The sequence below is a fragment of the Chelonoidis abingdonii genome, chromosome 1, assembly GCF_003597395.2.
Source record: "Chelonoidis abingdonii isolate Lonesome George chromosome 1, CheloAbing_2.0, whole genome shotgun sequence".
Lineage (NCBI taxonomy): Eukaryota > Metazoa > Chordata > Testudines > Testudinidae > Chelonoidis > Chelonoidis abingdonii.
In genome coordinates, this window is record NC_133769.1 from 53,800,104 (window position 1) to 53,822,065 (window position 21,962).

The 21,962-nt window shown below is 46.1% G+C and overlaps 1 protein-coding gene across 1 annotated transcript in view; it reads left to right on the top strand.

Moving 5' to 3' along the window:
* The window catches only part of DOCK4 (dedicator of cytokinesis 4), a 421,428-nt gene that overhangs the window by 366,560 nt on the left and 32,906 nt on the right, over window positions 1-21,962 (top strand). The window contains 3 exon segments of the mRNA XM_032782929.2: window positions 2,339-2,432; window positions 11,601-11,749; window positions 13,082-13,168. Coding sequence (XP_032638820.1) covers window positions 2,339-2,432; window positions 11,601-11,749; window positions 13,082-13,168 — 330 coding nt within the window.

Sequence of the window (21,962 nt, forward strand, 5' to 3'; positions counted from 1 at the left end):
ATCCTGAACCATGTTACTAATGTCGGATAAAAAACAGTTTTATTTGACAAAAGTACTGTTTTCAGTTTATTAGATGCTACAGACCCTATGATTTTTGAAACCATATCTACTGTGCAGGGAATTATAAGATTTTCTGCAAGGGTCTGTGCTTTACATGATCATGTGATTCATAAAGATACCACCTGAAAAAGACATTTTTATTGATGTTGCTAGTTTGAAAGAGTGGTGTTGAATTTTTCAAGCTCCCTAATTTTGTCTGGAAAAAAAATCCCTATTAATGACTGTCTAATTTCTAAATATTACCTTCTTTGAAGGTGTAATACTTTTCATAGACTGCACATTATGTCTTAGAATCATTTGATGAGAAAACATGTAGCATATTTCTCATTGTATTTGCACAAATTCTTTTTATTTTATTAAATGGAGCAACTTGCCACTATCCATTCCACAGAATGTTCTATCTCCAGTCAGAAATTAGCTTCAACAGAGACCTGAGTAACTTATGTAATACAGGTGCGTGAGGAGCAACAGAGCTCTTAGTCCTTAGCAAGTAGAGCCAGTCTAGTATTACAGTTCAGTGCCACGTCATATCATGATCTGCATGCATGGATACTTGCACTTCGTTGGTGTCCAAGTAACATTTTTTTGTGGGCCTGGTGCTGTTTTGCATTCTAGGCGCACATGCAAGTATGGCTTTAATATTTTGTCTTATTTGTATTTTAGCAGATGCTCCAGCAGCTGCTGCACTGCTAGCTGTGCTTCTCAGATTATAGTATTATGGTGGCCCTTAAAGGGACATGCTATTGCAGAGCTCATGTTGTGTCTCCATTTTTATCTTTTTAAAAATATACACTTATTTTTGTAACATTTTACATTTTTTCTCTGACTTCCTACAACAGCCTTCCCTGAGATTCTTTCACAGTGCTCCTCCCGATCTTCCTCACTTTAGTGATTGTAACCCACAGCTTGGGAATCTGTAGTCTAGAACAAGAACATCCATAGTTTATTCCAACAGAGGGACACATTGTCAACTTGCTGAGAGTCCAGAAGAGATGCATAATAACGTGGAACAGATCACAATCTTGAATGTGCAGGCGAACCCTTCAGCATTAAGGCTGTAGTGTGCAGTGATATATTTTGATCTGAGCAGACCAGTTACACAATTAAGCACTGCATGCTGGGACCTGTATGTGCATGCCCTGCAATTCTATCTTCAAGATGACATCATTTGTGGTGTATGGTGTAAGACACCATTCTTCTACTGCTGGCCTTGGAATACCTGTTTTAGGGTCTGTATTACTCTGACAAACAGAATTAAATATTGAACATCATGGATAGCTCAGTGGTTTGAGCATGGGCCTGATAAACCCAGTGTTGAGTTCAATCCCTGAGGGGGCCATTTAGGGATCTGGGGCAAAAATCTGTCTGTGGATTGGTCCTGCTTTGAGCAGGGGGTTGGACTAGATGACCTCCTGAAGTCCCTTCCAACCCTAATATTCTGTGATTCTATAAAGTTTCAAAACTGCATGCAAGACTTTATTCTTGTGACACCCACATCAGTCACTAAAACTGACACATCTAAAAATCCCCAGTAACTCTGAAAACCTGATTCCACCTCCTTCAACATAAATTCAGAATAGAATGTTTTTTATATTTGAGACATGTTATGCAGTAGTCATGCATCAGTTGCCAGTTTCATGAGCATAAGCCAGAGCTGAAGAAATCACATTTTCTTCAGGGTTATTTTGTTTATAACACTTGAATAGTTCTTTGCAATGCTGCCAAAGTCATCCTGGCATTGTGCTATCACACAGTGAAGGGTAGATATACAGTAGAGCAGATATTTTTTTAAAATATGAATACAAAAGCCAGAGTGCTTTCAATTTTTTAAATCAATGTAGAGCTTTCAATGAGACATTAAGTGGCTTCACCGGCACTTGATAGAAGTACAGATGTATTTTTTAGATGGCTGAATTGGTATTTTTGACTAAAATGTTTCAAATAGATAAAACATTATGGGATTTTAGTTCTAGCAGATTCTGACTCTTGTGCGGGAGAATAAATTTAAAAATATTCTGGATATTTGGATTGTTCTCAACAAAATGTAAGAGGCCTATTTATAATTAACTACATGTACTGCTATATGTACTGACCTTTATCAATTGACCTTGTAAACATGCAACTTCTTGAAACTTGAATGTATTTCTGCAACATTAGGTTTGATGTGTATGTTCTATACACTTAAAATTACTTCCAACACCAATTTTCAGCTATTTATTCTGCCATTTTACATTGTCACAAACATTTTGTTTAACCACCTATATAATTTTTTTTGCAGAACTTTTATAAGACTGAACTGAATAAGGAGGAGATGTATATTCGCTATATCCATAAGCTATACGACCTGCATCTGAAGGCACAAAACTTCACAGGTAATTGTTGGTACATACAATCTAGAAAAAAATATTTAGAGTTAGATTGTGACTTATGCCCTTTCACAGTCATAGTGAGGTCATAGGCAATAAGACATCTCCTTTAACCCCTTTGCAGGTCACCCGGATCTTAGGTCCAGGCAAGTAAAATAAGAGGGGCTACTTGCCAGCTTACTTTCCCCAAAGCAGGTGAGCAGGGAATGCGCAGAGCCTTGGCTCTATTTCACACACTTCCCCTACGTGCTGCCCAGAGTAGCTGTGCTACGTGGGGTAGACAGTAACAATATAAAGTAGCAATGAATTTATTAATCTTTCCCACCCAGGAACAAGTAGGATTGAAAGACGGAATTGTGATTAAGCTGTCTCTCTCTGAGTCACAGTGCCTGTTGGGTTGGTGTGGCTTATAACCCACCCCAGATTGTGTCTCCAGTCACAGTTTAGCCCATATTGATTCACAAAACTGACTTGGAGTTTGTCGTCAGACACTCCCGGTGTGGTGTTCTGTTCTGTTCAAAGTTGATATGAATCGGTTGCCTGTGTGGGTTCCCTCTGTGTATTGCCCCCGCTCTGCAGATCGCTGGCACAGTAGATCTCGAGAGAACCTCCAGTGACCACAGACTCTAGTAAGGTATGAAGGCACCTGAGCCAACTCTATTGTCAAACAAAGCACAGTAATAGTTCCCTCTAGACTCTACTCTACAGGACATACTACAAATATGTGCCCCTGGCAATGGACTCAGCTCAGTCAGTGGCGGGACTCTCCACTGCTCCCTAGGCTGGACAAAGACATCCACTCAGGGATTCATTCTTATACGGAGGTACAAACAAGTTACACATCATTCCTGATGTACTGAGGTGCAACCCCTGTATGTAGCAAGGTACAACCCCTCTACATAGTTAGGTGCCGCCTCTCACCTTGTACATGTTGGTTCGAACAAAACAACTCTATCCATCATATTACCTTTTTGGCCCTGTCATTGGGATGGGTCAGCCTGTTCCTTGTTATCTGTGTAGAGTGTACAAGTATGCAAATATTCTGATATCTGGTGTCCAGTACCTTTTAGGTATGTCTCTTTTTGCAGCATCATCCCTTTCCTTGCCAGCTTCTGTGAGCAGGGCCTGCCTCTGGCTCACAGCTTAACTTTGCTTTATGTTAGCAAAGTCTTGACCATTACTTTAGTTCAGGCCTTAGGCCCCATACTGGGCCTCAGATAAGGGTTTATGTTTCAGGACCTCATGTTACTACAGAGTTAAATGAGGCAACTCCTGGATTTTCATTCTTTCTGTTGAATAATTTTAAATGAGTATGAAGGGTTGGGCAGGTCAAATCAGATGTGTTTCTGCACTAAGGTTGAATTACCAGGGCGCTTGAGCCTTCACGTGTTTCTGTCATGAATGAAGAATGGAAATACCAAAGTTTTCTTTCCTATTCCGATGGAGTCCTTTGAGCGAATACAACTAGGACATGTATTTCCAGCTGTATTCCATACACTCCTGTGATTCCATGCAGATAAGGAAAAATAGGACATTTTGTATTCTTAACACATCTAAATTGATTGTAAAACAGAGAGAGTTTGGATTTTCTCCAAGTGGTGTATTTCCCACTGTTTGGCACCATTCATTCATTTATAGATTTTAAGCCCAGAAGGGACCATTAGATCTAGTCTGACCTCCAGTTCATATATCACGGGCCATAGAATTGTACCCAGGAAATTGATATGAGGTGCTGGTTCATAATGCAGTTAGATGGTCACTTCATTGACCTGTTATTTTCTTAAAGACACTATGTAATTCTGTTTAAAAAAAATCTTCTTGCCCTTATGGTTTCAACAATACCCTTAAAAATGTGAAGGAACATAACCAGTGCAGTTATGTCTACCTGAGTCTTCATGCATCTTATAGATCCATTGTTTCAAGCAGTCTGAACTGTGTCAATTCATCTGAATGGGGAATTAACTCTGAAGCCTGATATGGTCATTTAAATATCAGTATATTGCTGTTTGTTTCAGTAGACACAAAAGATAATGTATTTATCCGTTGTTGTACATACGGCATTGGATGCCCAACAGTGGTATTTATCATTGTTGGGCAAGTAGATGCTATAGAGAATTACTGGAGTGGGTAACAAAATATTCTTCTTCAAGTAGATGCAGCTGTGTATTCTACTTAAATATGTGCACATAAAGCACTCCAGAGCCAAATACATTTGCTTAGCAGTACCTGCTCGTTCCCTGCAGCTCCCATGATCCCTTCAGTTCCATCTCACAATCCTTGGCTAGAGCTGAAGCTCTGTGTGGTGATTTTACCTCATGCTTTCAGTCTATTTTCTGATGAATTTCTCTTGTGTATAGTAGTTAGGAGTATCTTAAGTTTAGTGTTAGTACAGTATTAGTTACAGGCACTGGCTGCCCTGTGCAGTGACCTCACTGGGGTTCAAGCACTGGCTGCCCTGTGCAATGACCTCACTGGGGTTCAAGCATTGCCAGTTGTGTGTGGGGGCCATCCTCAACAGAGATCCTCACATGAGGTGCTTGTTGTGTCTCAGTGAAGGGCACATTAAAGGCAGATGAGATACTGGTAAGTCATTCATAAAAAGGACTCAAGTGGCAAGAGACTCCCAGTATTTCATGATCCTCAAGGCCAAGGGAGGGATGAGACATGTCTTCAACCTCTGCGATCTCAATAAATACATCAGATACATGCGATTCTGTTATGGTAATCCTAGCAGCTATCCTTCCCATCTTAAATCACAACTACTAGTTTTCTGCCCTGGACCTTCAGGACACTTACTTCCATATAGCAATCCTGCCAAGCCACAGGAGGTTCCTCAACCAATACATCATGCTGCTTTTCAGACTGTCTTGCACTCCCTGGGTTTTTACCAAGTGTGTGATTGTGGTAACAGCATACCTCAGGAAGAGGAGAATTCTTATCTTCCTGTATCTCAACCATTGGTTATTGAGGGCAAATCCAAAGAGGAAGTCCTCTTTCATGTTCATTTCACACTACGCTTAGTTGATCATCTATGTCTTGTCCTAAAAATTGGGAAATTAAGGTTGGCTCCCACTCTAAGAATTGAGTTCCTTGGGTCCCTGCTTTATTCTGAGCTCAAGAGCATTTCTGCCAACTGACCAATTCCAGGCAATTCCCCACCTATGTCTGGAACTGCAATCTCAACGCTTAATCATAGCCTAAGCCATATGGCTGCAGATCCACAGCTAGTCCAATATGCCAGACTACACCTTCGTCCTCTTCGGAAGTGACTGAAGTTGATTTATCATCTGATTCATCATCCCTTGGATTGGCTGGTCCACCGATCCTGGACTCCTTATGGTGGTGAATGATTCAAGATATTGTGTGCCAGGGCATTCCTTTTACTCAGTCCTCAACAACCAAGACTGTAATCACCAATGCTCCCTTAATAGATTGGGGAGCACATCTGGGATTCCTGAAAGTTCCAGGTCTGTGGTCAGAACAAGAAGCTTCTCTGAGTATCAATGCCCTGGAGCTTCGAGCCATCTACAGTGCCTGTCAGACCTTTCAGGATCACATCATAGGCTCAGTGGCACTCATCCTTACCAACAATACCAGTGCAATGAATTACGTGAACAAGTGAACAGAACACTCCAACATGCTGTATCAGGAAGCGATTAGACTATGGCAGTTTTGCATTGGGGAAGATATTACCTCCACAGCCGATCACTTCCCTGGGATACAGAATCACCTGGAGGATCACCTCAGATGAAATTTCTCCCTGAATCATTAACGGTCCCTGAAGCCAGCGTCCTGCAGTCCATCTTTGCAGTTTGGAGCATTCCAACAATCAATCAGTTTGCCACGAGAGAAATGAGAAATGCCATCTGTTTTGCTCTCGAAGGGGTCTTCGCTCAGGCTCTTCTAAAATCAAAGGAACCCTGTGGCTGCACCCTAAGATTTATCCAAGGCACTTTCCCAGTTTCACTTGAACCAGACTATATATTTATCAGTGTTCTTCCCCAAGCTGCATTCAACCCCAGAGGAAAAATGTCTTCATATAGTAGATGTCAGGTGGTGTTTAGCTTTTTGTCTGGAGAGGACCAAATCTTTCTGCTCCTCATCTCATTTGTTTGTTTCCTATGCAGACCAAATTGAGGGTCAAGTGGTCTGTCATGAAAATAGGGGGAAGAGTAGCAATCTTTATGTATGCAGTAGCATAAGATCCCTCCTTGGCAGCTGTACCAGATTGCCTTACCTGTCAGGGGCTAAGCAGTTCAAATAATCTAGTTGGCACCTGACCAGAAGGACCAATGAGAAAAGAAGATACTTTCAAATCTGGGAGGGAAGGTTTTGTTTGTTGTTCTTTTGTTGTTCCCTCTGCAGGAGGGAGAAGCCAAGCAGGTAGAATATCTCCTGAGAATATACCCGATATAATCCATCTAAACCCACAGACATTGTAAGTAGGGCAAGGAAATGCGTTTGTTTTGGCTTGTGAATTTTCCTATGCTACAGAGGTAGTTTTAGTCCTGTTTTTGTAACTGTGATGCTGAGTCCAGAGGAGAAACCTCTGTGTGTTAAATCTTTTTATTACCCTATAAAGTTACCTTCCATTCTGATTTTTGCAGGTGCAATTCTTCTTTGTTTATTTAAAAAAAAAAAAAAATCTTTTAAGAACCTGATTGATTTTGATTTCAGTGTTCTGAAGACAAAGGGTCTGGTCTGTGCTCACGTTGCTAAGGCGACTGGTGGTATATTATTCTCAAGCCTCCCCAGAAAATGGGGTGAAGGAACTTGGGGGAATATTTTGAGGGTATAGAGATTCCAAGTGACTCTTCCCTGAATTTTTGTGTAAATCACTTGGTAGTGGCAGCAATACTGTCCAAGGACAAGGAAAGGAATTTGTGCCTTGGGGAAGTTTTAACCTACGCTGTTAGAATATAAGCTTAGGGGGGGTCTTTCATACAGGTCCCCACATCTTCCCCCCGCCCCCACTGAGATCCCTAACATGGTCTCTTCACAGACAGTCTTCAGGTGGATCACTTCCTGTGTCTTGACAACATAAGAAGTAGCCTGAGCTATACTGCCTCAAGAGGTGTGAGCTCATTCCGTAAGAGCCTAGGCAACGTCCATAGTATTTCTAAGTGACATTCCTATATTGGACATTTACAGGGCTGCAACTTGGTCTTCTATGCATGCTTCTACAAACTACTATGCCATTATTGCTACCTCCAGGTCAAATGGCAACTTTGGGAAAGCAGTCCTGCAGACTCTGAACCCCACCTCCTATTAGTCCTGCTTTTGAGTCACCGTAGTAGATTACATTGCTGTGTCTGTTAAAAAAACAAACAAAAAAAAAACCCTGTTACCTATCTGTAACTGTTATTCTGTGATGTGGATGTGTATTCCGCAACAGACCCTCAGTCCCCTCCAGATCTGAGTCTATATATCTGAAGTTTGATGTGAAGGAACGGAGGGGATTGGGATGGCACCCCCCATATAAGGCTAGGGGCAGGGCAATGGCCACAAGATGTGATCACTGCCCCTATTGGTGCTGCTACATAAAGGACTCCAGCTCCAGTGTGCTGGGCATGCACACACCAAAGTAGAATACATGTCTACATCTCATCTCGAAGAACAGTTCCAGGTAGGTAACTGTTTTTTCAGTTGCCTCACTCCGAATTTTATGTCACATTAGCCTCTGTCCAAAATGAAGAAGGAAATAGGAGATCAATCACTTCCCCTGTATCAAAATACTTGGGGTTTGCAAAATCCCAAACTGACCTTCTGTCGTGTGGGTACTAGAGGCCTCAATCCAGCTGACATCGACTCAGCCAAAAAAACTCCAGCTTTTCTTCCGTAACTTGCACGTTGTAATTATGAGGGTTCAATACCAAAACCTGTAGTATATAAAAAAAAGTCATTAGGAGACCTGTTGGGCAAGGTGGAGTTGTGTTGGGTACATGGAGCTTGGACTTCCTAAGGTACAAAGGAGAGAGGATTTCTTTAACTCCACCATACCTGTTTGGCCTCTATATGTTTAGTGTGTCAGAGGATTGGGAAGTTGTATTGAGGGGAGAGTTTTTTCATGAGCTTGTTGTATAACTTCAGGGACCTTCTCATATAATTTGGGTATAATGACCAACTGGAGATATATGGTTGCCACAGCCATGATTTTTGTGACGTAACTGTGACTTATAGTTTTTTACATAACAGGTTTTAATAACTGAGCAAGGCACGTCAATGGATCCTTACACACTAGTTTCTATATGTATGTCCAGTGTAGTCTGAGCACTGATTGTGACCTGATTTTTTTTGGTTTTAAACTATTCACTTCTTATTTTAAGCAGTATTTTGCTCAAAATAATGCCTCCATGACAGTTTTTTTCATTTTTCTATAGATTTTTTTTTTTTTTTTTTTTAGCATTTGCAATCCATGACACTTGCTTTTTTTTTTTTTTTTTTTTTTCTTGTGACACTCAGTCAGTCTTATTTAGTGCTACCTGATTAAGGAAGGTTTGGCCTCAGTCCATGACAAAGGATAGAAACGGTCCTTACATTGAAAAGCAAAGATTCATCTAGTCCATTCCTTTGCCTTACATACTGATGTTCAGTGAAAAGAACACATATAAAAAGGTTGGTTTAACCTTGACCCTTTTCAGTTGCCTGAGGACAGGAAGTAAAGTTTACTCTCTTACCCTCTCTTACCAGCACTCCAGTATGTTACACTTTTGTTTCATCTAGTTATATAATTTTGTTCCAGTGATGCAGGCAGCTTACTCTTATTCTCATTTATTTTATCTATCTTCATAATATGATTTACAAGACTGGTTCACATTCTAATAATTCTTGGTGAGAAAAGGCCTTTTTAAATCTATCTAGCATAAATCTTTCCTTCCACAGCTTCCAGTCATGGTTATACGTTTAATCCCCTTGTGAGCAGAATATATAATGTCCTAGTTCCTTGTGTGTCCCTTCAGAGACCTCAAAACTGGAATGAGATAATCTTTCAGTTTCCATTAATTGCAGAAATGTTTAACTCTTTGAACCTTTCCTCTTCAGACAGATTTTTCCATATTGTAAATCAGCCCCTCCTGTTTGCTTTCTTTTGGTGCATGCCAGTGGTGTTAATAAGTTACTTATATACAATACAATATATCCAAGAACTTGCAAATACAGATTCGTACTACAGAAATCTTCCAAGCTAAGGCTTCCATGATAGAAATTGAAAAGGAAAGGAATACTAATAAATTTTCTTTTAGTGTGTATTTAGATTTAGTAGTTTGTTCGCAATAAAGAAGTCAAGCTGTATCAATCTTATAGCAAGTAGTTTTAAGTAAAATTATAAATAAATATATTGGACATCTTAAATATAAAATTATATGCAAAAATTATATTAAAATATCATTTTTTAAGTTTCAAAGACAAGCACTCAGAAGTTAGGAAATGCCAGAATTAAGGTTGCCTTTGTGCTTCAATCACTACACGTCTTCCAGATCCTGCAACAAATGAAGCAGGGGGTCCTACAGACAACAGTTTCTTACACTTCACAACCCTTATGCATTCCCATAGCATCGTCCATCATGTGCACTGAATGAGGCAGAGGAAAAAAATAGTATGTGATCATGTAGTGAAAGACTGTATCCTAATGCATATATACAAGAGAGCCAAATGAAGATTGCACAAGCAACCTTAATTCTAGCATATCCTAACTTTTGATTGTTTGACTTTGCAACCTTAATAATGTTCTTTTTACACAATTTTGTGTGTGTTTGTGTAATTTCCTAGGTTTTTAAAAAAGCAAACTGAAAAAAACAGATTCCACTATGGGGATCATCAGCCGGGTTAGAACCTTTAGATCCACAGCTCAGTTCTTGCCACTGAAGCTAACAGTAACTGATAGAGAATGACAACTTATTATTGTTATGTGGACCAGCAGTAGAGGGGAATGAGACATTGTGCCAGAGGGTTTCACTGATACTTTTGACAGAAGGGAAATATTGACTCTTGGGTTTCATTCCAGGCTGTAGGGGAGTGTGCTCTAGTGGGCACAGATCCTTCTGCCCTCATTCCTCCCAGCCCTGATCCCTTCTGCCCTGTACCCTTCAGCCTGTCCCTGTACAAGTTCTGTCTTTTTACCCCAGCTCTTCATGCCAGTGACTCGCTACCACCTTCCAGTCCTAGTTTCCTTGTCTAAACAGTGCCAGTTTCTGCCCCTCCTCTCATTTTCCTGTCGTTTACATGCCCTTCCCCCACATTGGCTCTCTGTCCCAGCTCCTCTCCTGTTTTTCCCCCCTTCCCCAGCTCCCAGTCCATCGTCTTGTACAGCCACTATCCTTTCTCCCCCCCACCCCCCTTTCCTGGCTCCTAGTCTTCCCCTTTTCTCCCCAGTCTCCCTTGACCCAGTCTGTTCCCTCTGCTCTTTCTGCACCCAGGTCCAACTCCTTACCCCTCTGCATTTTGATCAGATTGTTCCTCTTCCTTCTCCATGCTGCTGAGGGAACACTCAGAGCACAGGAGAGACCGTCTCCCTGCTCTCAGTCCAGGTGCCTGGCAGCAGCCAGGATTAGCAATTGCAGGGAAAGTCCTGCTCAGCCTTTGCAGTGAACACGTCCAACGTAGATTGAATCTTTGGAGAAATTAGGTGCTACACTCTAACAAGTCTCTACTGAGCTTCTGACAGTTTTCAGTGTCCTATAATTTAGTTATTTTTTCATGGGGACGGCAAAAGGCACATATCTGACACACAAGCCCATCCCTCTGCCAAACTTCACGTCCATACTCCAAAGCATAGCAGATCTAGAGCTTCTCAGCAAAACAGTTGTAAGAAGTTTTTAACATGGGCAAAACAACATATTTTTCCCTAATCTCATTCTCGGTAATGGCTGGGCCATTTTTGCTAAAACTTGCAAAAATATTCAGCCTGAGGCAGACACCCAGCATAGGAAATTTCATCCCGGGCAGTTAAAGTATGGCAAAGCTATAGGCAACTGAAAACAGCATATTATTGTGGGAAGTATAGAGCAACCTTGTGCTACCAGCTCCCCCTATAATGATTTAGGTAAAGTAGTCGTTCTATGCAGAGGTATAACTTTTATGAGAATATTATGGTCGGTGCAGGTTTAAATAACGTGGCTTTTGAGGTATTTTATATTTTTCATATTTACATATAACACTTTGTAACTTGTCTGACAGAGGCTGCCTACACACTGCTGCTGTACGATGAGCTATTAGAATGGTCTGACCGACCACTGAGAGAATTTCTAAACTATCCCATGCAAACAGAGTGGCAGCGCAAAGAGTATCTTCACCTTACAATCATCCAGAACTTTGACCGGGGAAAGGTAAGTGTGTTTGATTATTGATTTTATCATGAATGGTTAGTAGGATTGTAAAATCCCCTCCAGTCTTGCAGTGTTTATTTCTTATATTCAGGGACGTGACTGCCATATAAAAGTGAACATTTGCCATAAATTACCACACATGGTGTCTGAAATACTGTTGATTAGGACTTGCATAGTGCTGTTCAAATGCAAGTCTCAGAGAACTTTACAAAAGATAGTATCATTTTCCCCATTTTACAGATGGGAAAACTGAGCCACATGAGGACAGAAACATGCTGAATTCACACAAATCAGTGACTGAGTGGGACTAAAACCCAAGTCTCCTGACTGTTAGGCCTGTTCTCTAGCTACAGAACCAGGCTGGCTCCCTTGAATAGCAACTGCAGCAGCAGTATTACTGCTACTAATATTTCAGATGCTGCTGTTGGTAAGTTTTAATGGTGACCGTAGTATATTGTCATTATTCAGAAATCTTATCCCAAATTAGGAAGAAACCATAGCTGATTGGTCTGAAGACTGGCACAAATATTGGCTACCAATATTATCTGGTTAAAAATTATACTCTGCTTAATTTTTAATTAAATCTCTCTCCTTGATAATTGTTACACAAGTACAGATAGATACCTAGATACAAAAAATTACAGTGTAATAGCCATGTAAATTTTTGTAAGTAGTAGAATTAAAACTAATGTTGAACACTGGTTAGCAATGAGTCAGAAACAATTTAAGGATACTCTGAGCTTGTGAAACTGAAAACTTGTTTTCAACTAGATTGTTCCTCCTCACCCAAAAAAAATTCAAGGAAGGAATATTTTTCCTAATTTTTCTACTCTTTCATATGTAAAATACATTTTATATAGGAACATATAACCAGTCTAATAAATCCCATGTTCAGTGCTGGAGGAGATAGATATCACTTCATTAGTGATCTCTACCTTCTGCAGTGGCACAGTGTATCTTTACTCAGATGATTCCTTTTATCTACTAACTTTGGAAATATATGTTTTGATGCCTCAAAGAGTCCAGAAGTTGAGTTAGGGAGTTTTGCCCTTATCAAGGTACTGCAGACAGTGGGTATTACGTTCAAGCGTGTTCAGTAACTGGGAGTGCAGTTCAGTCAGCCTACAAAGAACAAGCTTTAATAACATATTTTGAATTGTCACACGACAGGTGTTGTCTCTGTTATATCCTTAGGGGCAACAGCCTGCCTCATATTTGTTGGTTACTGGGAAATTGTAGCAATAATAGAAGATATTTGGAAAGCTATTTGAAATTGCCACAAAGCATGATTCCTCTCTCTGTTGAGTATTTCTGTAACCTGTTTGTCTACAGTGTTGGGAGAATGGCATCATCTTGTGCAGGAAGATTGCAGAGCAGTACGAGAGCTATTATGACTACAGAAATCTCAGCAAGATGAGGGTAATGTACCTGGGTGCATTTTGGTCGTTCATAATACGGAGCTCCCTTTTGATTAGAGTTTAACAAAATGATTCTTAGCATATTAAATTTGGCCTTCTAAGCCTAGTATGACTAGTATGCAATCCTTACCTTTAACTCTTATTTGTTCCCTATAATGTATATATCAGAAATGGCCAAACTTACTGACCCTCTGAGCTGCATATGACAATCTTCAGAAGTTCGAGAGCTGGGGTGCACCTTCCAAAGCTTGGGGCTTCAGCAGAAGTGGGACTAAAGCCCTGAGCCTCGGCAGTTGCTTCCCACAGAGCTGAAGCCCCGAGACCCCCTTCCCAGCTAGGCAGAAGCCAGAGGTGACGCATGCGGGGGGCACATGGGTTCACATGCCTCCCCCTTCCCACCCCCGATTTTTTCCAGGGTTTGCTGGCTCCACTCAGTCACATGGTGCCTCTGGGTCCCTCTCCTTGCGCGACACCTGCTGGAGCCAGCAAGCTGGGAGCTGCGGCCATAGGGAGAGGCAGCGGCAAACAGCTGGGAGCTGCAGGGAGAGCTGCCGCTTTTGCTGCTGCCTCTGCCCATGGAGCTAACACCTGGGAGTTCTAGGGAGAGACCCCTGAGGGTAAGAGGGGGTCATGCTGGAGCAGGAGGGGAGCAGGCGCTAACTTAAGTTGTTGGGGGGGGGCTGAACCTTTAAATTGTGTTCCCACCCATGCTTAGCAGGCACCAGTCATCTCTGGCAGAAGCCCCTACCCCCACCACCCTGCCACAAGTCAGAAGTGTCGAGCCCCCTTTCCCTCCTGTCTGGTAGGTGAAGAATGATGGGGACATGAAAGGTGCTCCATTAGCCACATTTTACCTGTAAAACAGCCGCTGGTTGGCCACACCTGGTGTGTGTGTGTGTGTGTGTGTATATATATAAAAATAATTCCCCTCTCACCCCTATGGGTGGTATGTGTCTTCCTCAACCTCGGGTCCTCTACCAGAGGCCTGGGAGTTTGAGGGTTCTGCGCAGTATCTTAGCTGTTCCTGGCACTGCACTCTTCTGGACAGAGAGCTCTGATGTTGTTCCTGGGATCTGTTGGAGCCACTCACCCAGCTTAGGAGTCACAGCCCCGAGGGCTCCTACCACCACTGGGACCACTTTGGCCTTCACTTTCCACATCCTCCAGTGGCCACGATAGACACAGGCAAGGAAGATACTGTGAAGTGTGGCGTCGGGCCAGCGGTACGGTAGAATGCAGCGCCCGCGCCTTCGGTCCGGGAGGGATCCGTTAGGCCACGCCAAGTCAGGCAGAAGAGTGGCTAGTAAGAAAGAGGCATAAAGTTGCAAAGAGTCCTCCTTTGGCGTCTGAGCTGGGTGCTCCGTTCTCCACTTGGGGAGGGGCTAGCCCTGAGAGCGGCGGCTAGGGTCGGGCAGCGGCAGTCTGTGTGCGCTTTTGTGTCTGAGGCGGGCCGCTGGCTTCTGTCTGGGGCGGGAGGTGTGGGTGCTGCCGAGCGGCGCCTGGCCTGCGGGGAGCTGTGGAGCTCCTCCAGCTGCGTAGGCCCCCACTTAAGGCTCTTCCCTTCCTTGGGTGCCCACTGAAAGCTGCCCAGCCTGTGCTCCAGCTGGACTGTTCACCCTCCCGCTCGTGGCTGGGGCGGGAGTAAGGAAGGCCCGTGGGCGTCATTGCTGGGGCATGGGCGTCAGGATAGCATTTGGGCCCACCAGGTAACTCCAACATGGCTGGAGGATTGCCGCCCGACTCCCCGGGCGGCCACCTCCAGCCGCCAGCCTGCCCTCGCTGCCCACCCCCCCAGTGGCCCTGTGGCGCCGCGGCTCAGAGTCTCCTTCCCCCTGGGGGAAGCGGGCAACCGGCTCGCCCTCCCCAGGCCCTTAGCCCCGACAGGCTCTGTCGGCCAACCGGGGAAGACCGGCACTTCCTGAGACGCTACAGCAGCTGTGGCTCGACAGGCTGTTGAGAACGAAAAGGGAGAGAGGGCAAAATCTCGCCATCCCCCCCATCGCACGAGACCGTCGGCCAGGGCCTCGTCCGGAATTGAACCGGGACCTCTTGCTCAAAGCAAGAATCATGCTCCTAGACCCAAACAAGCCACCGCCTGCCGCTGCAGGCACCCTGGCGCCTGCGAACGAACGCAAGGAGCACGCTCCCGTGCTGAGCAGCTTTCACCCACCCCAAGAGGACTGGAAGGCCTTCCAGGTGGCCAGCTAGGCCTAATCAACGCCACGGCATGCACCTGGAGGAAAGAGCAGGGGCAGAGATGGACGCAATGCGGAAGCTCAGCTGGGTCGGAAGAGGCAGGGCCTCTAAACAGGAAGCTGGCAAGAGAGAAGAGGGCTGCTGCTGCCTGGACAGGGGCACTCACTCCCTGGGAGGTTTGGGCGCTGGTCCAGCCAGAGCCAGGAGGAAGCCAACTTTAAGGAAGCAGTTTCCAGGCAATGGGGAGAAAGTGCTAGGCGTAGGCTCCCCTGGACTGATCCCGCAGAGGAGGGCCCCTCGGTTCCCAGCCTACAGCCAAGCGAGTGGCAATCTGGCCTACGCATCATAGGGCGCACCAGGGCTTGCAACCTGAAAGGGCACGACCGGTAGCGGGGTCACCGTGGAGTGAGAGAGAATGGAAGCCCTGTACCTGAAGGGGAACGCGGCAGTGTAGCTCGTGTGATGCACAGGCAAGTGCGCATATTGTTGAAAAAGTACAGGGGCGAGGTGGAGTTTGCTGGTACATATTCCAGAAGAGCAGGCGGAAGCTCTAGAGACGGGACTTGGGCTCAAGAGGGCTGGCTTCTTCAGGACTGTTTATCCTTTATGGTTGAATCAGGGGTGATGTTGCACTTGTGTCTCCTTGCCTCCTCATGGTGGTTTCGCCTGGACTGTGGGACGCCAGGGTACTGTAGCATGGTCTGTATAGTGCTGCTATGTGGCCCGCTGCTAGTTTGGCTTACGGCGAGTCACTGAGGCACTCGGACCTCACCTTTCCTCTTCGCGACTGAAGACACGCAGTAGAGACGACATAGTACAGATAGAGACATCCCGATATCTGCACTGATGATACGTTATGGGCTGGATTACGCGAGTCGATGTCATAGTCATTTTTTGAGCATTCACCACGTTGTGTCATACCATGACGCATGAGATGGACTGATGGTAGTTCACTCCTGAACCTGTCACCGGTATCCAGTCCTAAAAGACATGGGAAAAAGAGAGAGAGACACTGTGATTGTCTGTGGCTGGGGGTTTAAGCCTATTTTCAGAACAGCAGCGGGGACAATGCATCAATTGGTATATGCCAAAGATAAAGATAGAGAATTGTGCAGCTGCTGAGTGACTCTTAGTGTTGTCCTTTCCATAGTCCCATTGAGTTCTTCTATATTGAAGTATTCTGGAATATATGCAGAATAACATAATGGATAGATTAAAAGTCCATGCTTTCATTTTTGGGCAGTCCTCCAATTGGAATAGATAGATAGACACTTTACATAGATATAGATAGAAATTTTGTTGTATTCATATTTCTAGCTAACACATATCACAATCAGCTGTTATGAGCAGCCCCACCTTCATTATTCTAATTGCTTGAAAAGCAGAGCGATGGATCATTTAGTTCTGTATAAATATTTTCCTGAGAACCATGATTTTTTTTTTTTAAATGAAATTTAACAATTCAGAACCTAAATGAGGGTTTTGTCTCATTTCCTATTAGAACCTCCTGTTCTAATAACTAAAAGATTTTTTAGGAATCAAAAGCATATTTTAATATTTAGTTTGCTTCTATAGGACAGATAGAGCAAACCATAATGCTGAAACTTGGCTGCTGCTTATGTACAGTGGAAAATTTTGCACCCATTAGATATAATGCATTGAAGGGGACGCAGAATCGCTGTCCATCACGAGCAGAACACAGTAAATGTACTGAAAAGTCACAGGTAATAAATTTACTGTGATGCTCCATGCTCTTCAGTAAAACGATGTTGTCCTACCTCCTCCTCAGCCTCACGCCTCCCTCAACTCACGGTCCTGACAGTGGGGCACACGACATCTTCAGTAAAAGCCACCTCTCATCCTCCAGACACCCGCGTGCCGATGAATCAGGCCGCAGCAGATGGGAAGGGAGCATGGGACAGGAAGGAAAATAACAAGATGAGGTCAGCGAGGGATGGAGCAACCACATTACATAACGGAGGGCAAGCGGCAAGTCGTGCCAACCCAGCATTGCAATGCCTCCTAGATGCAGCACCCAGGTTCCTCAGTGCCGCTCACTGAAGTTTGGCCCACACTCCCCACTACCCCAAGTCCCCAGAGGACAGGGGGCTAGCTGGGCAAACCTGACAAAGTGCTAACAAACCCCGCATACCTAGGTCACAACACCAGAGTGGGCTGCCCAGGTCCAACCCTGTAACACGGAGCCACCACTGCTGGTGCATCATGGCAGCACAAAAAAAGTACGAAAATAACTCTGGGAAGATAATGCTAAAATGACACTTTTTCACATCCTTGACAAACCTGCATACCCGTCTTGCCTATTTAATTGGTCTTTCATTGACATATCTAGTGTTGTGAATACTGAAGTCTGAAATGCCAAATAGTATCAGTACGATGCACTGTTGTGTTAATCTGACTTTGGTATCAAAACTGAGGTCCTTCAAGTAATTTAAGGACGCAGAACGGCAAATAATATTACTGTCGAGTTCATTTCCCCCACAAGCTTTAATCATTACAAGCAATATTAAACAAAATTGTATCCATAATTGACTAACGTTGATCTTTTCTTTTATCACTTAGGCCAGTAAAATATTGACAGAGGGCTGTCCAGTTGAATGAGGAATGCAGAAAACACGGAAGGAAAACTTTGCAAACCACAATCACCTCTTGTGCCAAATACTTCTTGAGTGAAACAACTACTGTATATATGGTCAAAGAAAGGATTTTTTATACAATTTTCGAGACTGAAATTTATCAAAGGATCTCCAAGGAATTAAATACTCTCTGGGAGACAGCTTGCTATTGATTTCAAAAATTAGCATTATAAGGGCCCTAGACGCCCTGAAGCAGGATTCTTTGTGGATCAAACTTAATGCTGTGCTCATAGGAAGTGCCTATATTATAGCTAAATCTTGAGTAATAGCAAAATACTCTTGGAATTCCATGTTCAAACTGGGTGTGTGTTGTGTTGTGTGTAGTATCAGTTAGAGAAATGGAGATGGATCAAGTTGACAAGTGCACAGCGCTCCCTCTTTCAGCTTCCAGGTCATCTCAGGCCGGCTCTTGGTCACACACCCCAGGAGCAGCAACCAAATTTACACCTAATGCGCTCTCACGGCCACAAGGATTGAGGGAAAAGGCCAGGCCAAAGGGGGGAAAAAAGAAAAGGGACAGTGGCAACAGACCCTTTGGCGAGGGCTGGCCGGAGCTGAGCCTTGGGCCTCCTCGCACCCGAAGAAGCCACAACTGGGACTCGCCAAAGTCAACAAACCGTTTCTTTGGGAGCCGTAGCGATCATCATTGCCGCACCTTTTTTCGCCGCAACCATACAAAAGGAAAGCAACCCAAGCCCAAGACTGGCAGACTTCAGCCCCGAAAATGAAGAAAAGGACTATGGTCGCCCTGGGACTTACCTTTTCCAAGTTCTCCTCCTCGCGCTCTCCTCGGAACCGCCAGGAAGGAGAACCTCGTTCCCTGGAGCAAGGAACAATGCGACGCCTAAGGCAGGCCCTCCTCTTCGGGATGTTGGAGAGGAAGAGGAAGAAAATAACCTCCCTGCTCCGCGCCAAGACAGGCTTGGATGAACTTGGAGCCGGGGTTCTCTTGCGCCCAAGAGCAGACTCGCGCCCAGGCAGTCCACTATCCTTGGTAAGGATAAGGAAAGCAGCGTTTCCAAGAGGGAGCCCGGCAAGGGGCTGGAGAGGTGACAAGCAGGTTCAGGAAACACAGCCTGGGGGAAACAGAGGCGGTGCGGGCTTGTCCGGGATTTGAACCGGACTCCTCGCACGCTCCATGAAGGCGAGAATCATACGCCTAGAACCAACAATGCCAACCCTTGGTTGGCGTGGCCTCAGCAGGATTAGCCAAAAAGCAACCTACCTGTAAATGTTCACTCACTTTGGAAACGGCTCGCTCCTCCAGTGCCACGAATAGCCAAGGCAAGGGTGTCTGTGCGTGTGGCGTCGGCAGCGTAGGATAGAATGCACGCCCGCGCCTTCGGTCCCGGGAGGGATCCGTTGAGGCCACGCCAGTAGCGAAGAGTGGCTAGAAGAAAGAGGCAAGAAGTTGGCAAGAGTCCTCCTTTGCGTCTGAGCTGGGTGCCTCCGTTCTCGCACTTGGGAGGGCTAGCCTGAGAGCTGGGTCGGCTAAGGGTGCGGAGCAGCGGAGGTCTTGTGTGCGCTTTGTGTCTGAGGCGGCGCTGGCTTTCTTGGTCTTAGGGGGCCGGGAGCGTTGGGTCTGCGAGCGTAGCGCCTGGCCTGCGGGAGCTGTGGAGCTCTCCTCAGCTGCGTAGCCCACTCTATTAAGGCTCTCGCCTCCTTGGGGTGCCGACTGGAAAAGCTGCCGCAGCCTGTGCTACAGCGGACATGTTCAGCCTCCCTGCGTGGCTGGGGGCGGGCAGTAAGGAAGCCCGTTGGGGCGTCATTGGGGGCCATGGCGTCAGGAAAGCATTTGGCCACCCAGTCAAACCATTGCTGGAGAGCCGCCACGACTCCCTGGTGGCCACTCCAGCCGCCAGCTGCCCTTCGCTGCCACCCCCCGTGGCCTTCGCCCGTGCTAAGAGCCTCCTTCCTCCCTAGGAAGCAGCCACACCGGCTGCCCTCTGCAGACCCTTAGCCCCAGGCCTGTTCGGCCCACCGGGAGCAAGCCGGCACGTCCTTGAGACGCTAAGTGCAGCTGTGGTCGACAGGCCTGTTGGAGAAGAACAAAAGGGAAGCAGGGGGAAATCTCGCACAGCCAACGAGACCGTCGCGCCAGGGTCTTGTCCGGAAATGAACCGGACCATCTTGCTCCAAGCAGAATCATGCCTCTAACAACAAGCCACCGCCTGCTGCTCAGGCACCCTGGCGCCTGCAAACACAACGCAAGGACACGCTCCTGTGCTGACAGACTTTCATCCACCCCCAAGAGACTGGAAGGCCTTCAGGTGCACAGCTAGGCTATCAACGCCAACGGGCCTGCAACCTGGAGGAGAGCCAAGGGGCAGAGATGGAGCGCAAGCGGACTCAGCTGGGCCCGGAAGAGGCATGGGCCTCTAAAAAGGCCAGGAGCGGCAAGAGAGAGAGGCTGTGCTGCCGCGCTGGGAACGGCAGCTCACTCCCTGGAGGATTTGGGTGCTGGTCCAGCAGAGCGCAGAGGGAAGACCAGGACTTTTAGGAAAGCAGTCAGCGAAGGAGAGAAATGCAGGCTAGGCTCCCGGACTGGATCGCAGAGGAGGGCCCCCGAGTTCCCCCACCAGCTCACGGGGCCATGGCCAGACCAGGCACAGGACACTGAGGGGCACGGACGTAGCGGGGTCCACCGTGGTAGTGAGAAAGAATGGAGGCTGTACGCTGGAAGGGGGGAAACGCTCAGCGTGCCCCTCGCACCGCCTCGGCCGTAAAAGGGGGGAATATAAAGAGGGCGGAATCCCAGAGAGGAGAGCGGCAGCTCCTGAGAGCGAGAGAGGGGCTCTAGAGGAGTAAGTGACGGGTGTTACCACCTAGCCGGTCTGGGCCTCAGCCTGAGCCGCTATTCCAATCCCGGAGGAGCAGAAGGAGCAGCGGTGCATCACCGTCGATCCACTAAGCAAATGGAAAAAGAAGAAGGCAGGAAAAGCACCCCCCAGGGAAGAAGAGCCCACCCGCTCCAGCCACAGCCACCAACTTCGCCCGTAGATGTCAGCAAGAGAAACCCATGGCGAGGGGTGTGGCATTTCTGGCAACCTCCTAGAGCCGAGAATCCTCCTAAACCTGCTTCTAGGCCAGACAGAGACGAGCCCCTCTGGCCAAGGAGGGGCTCAGCAAAGCTACCGATCAACAGACACAGAGGCTACGTTCTTAGTAGCGCCACTCCCCCGGAGCTCTGGGAGAACAACAAGGTGAAAGCCGCTGTAGGCATCAGTGAAAAGGACCGAGCGGCCCTCGTCAGCTTTCGCAAGGTCATTCTCCAAGGGCCTGGCTCTGGTCACACACTACCCTGGGCGGCAAACCCACCAAGATTTACAAACCAGCTACCATGCCGCTTCTCACCGCCATCACAGAGGTTGGGGAAAAAAAGCCAGGCCAAAGGTGGGGGAAAAAAAGAAAGGGACAGTGGGCAAAACAGACGCCTTTGGGGCGAGGGCCGGGCCCGGAGCTGAGCCCTGGGGCCTCTCGCACCGAAAGCCGACAACACTGGGAACCCGCCAAAAGTAACAAACCGTTTCTTTTGAGCCGTAGCGATCATCAATTGCCATATCTTTTCGCAACCAAAACCAAAAGGAAAGCAACCCGAAGCCCCAAGAACTGGCAGACTTAGCCCGAAAATGAAGAAAAGGAACCTTCTGCCCGACTTCACCTTTCCAAGCTCTCCTCCTCGCTCCGTTCTCCCTCACGCCGGATAGTGAGAACTGAGGAACCGTTCAGCCACTGGAGCAAGGAACCAAATGCAGACCCTAAGGCAAGCCCGGTCCCTCTCACCGGAATGTTGGAGAGGAAGAGGAAAAAGAAAAAAACCCTCCTGCTCCGCTGCCAAAGACAAGGCTGGATGAAACTTGGACCGGGGTCTCTTCGCTCAAGGCAGACTCCGCCCAGTCAGCTAATTTCCTTTGAGGATAAGGGAAGCAGACGTTTTCCAAGAGT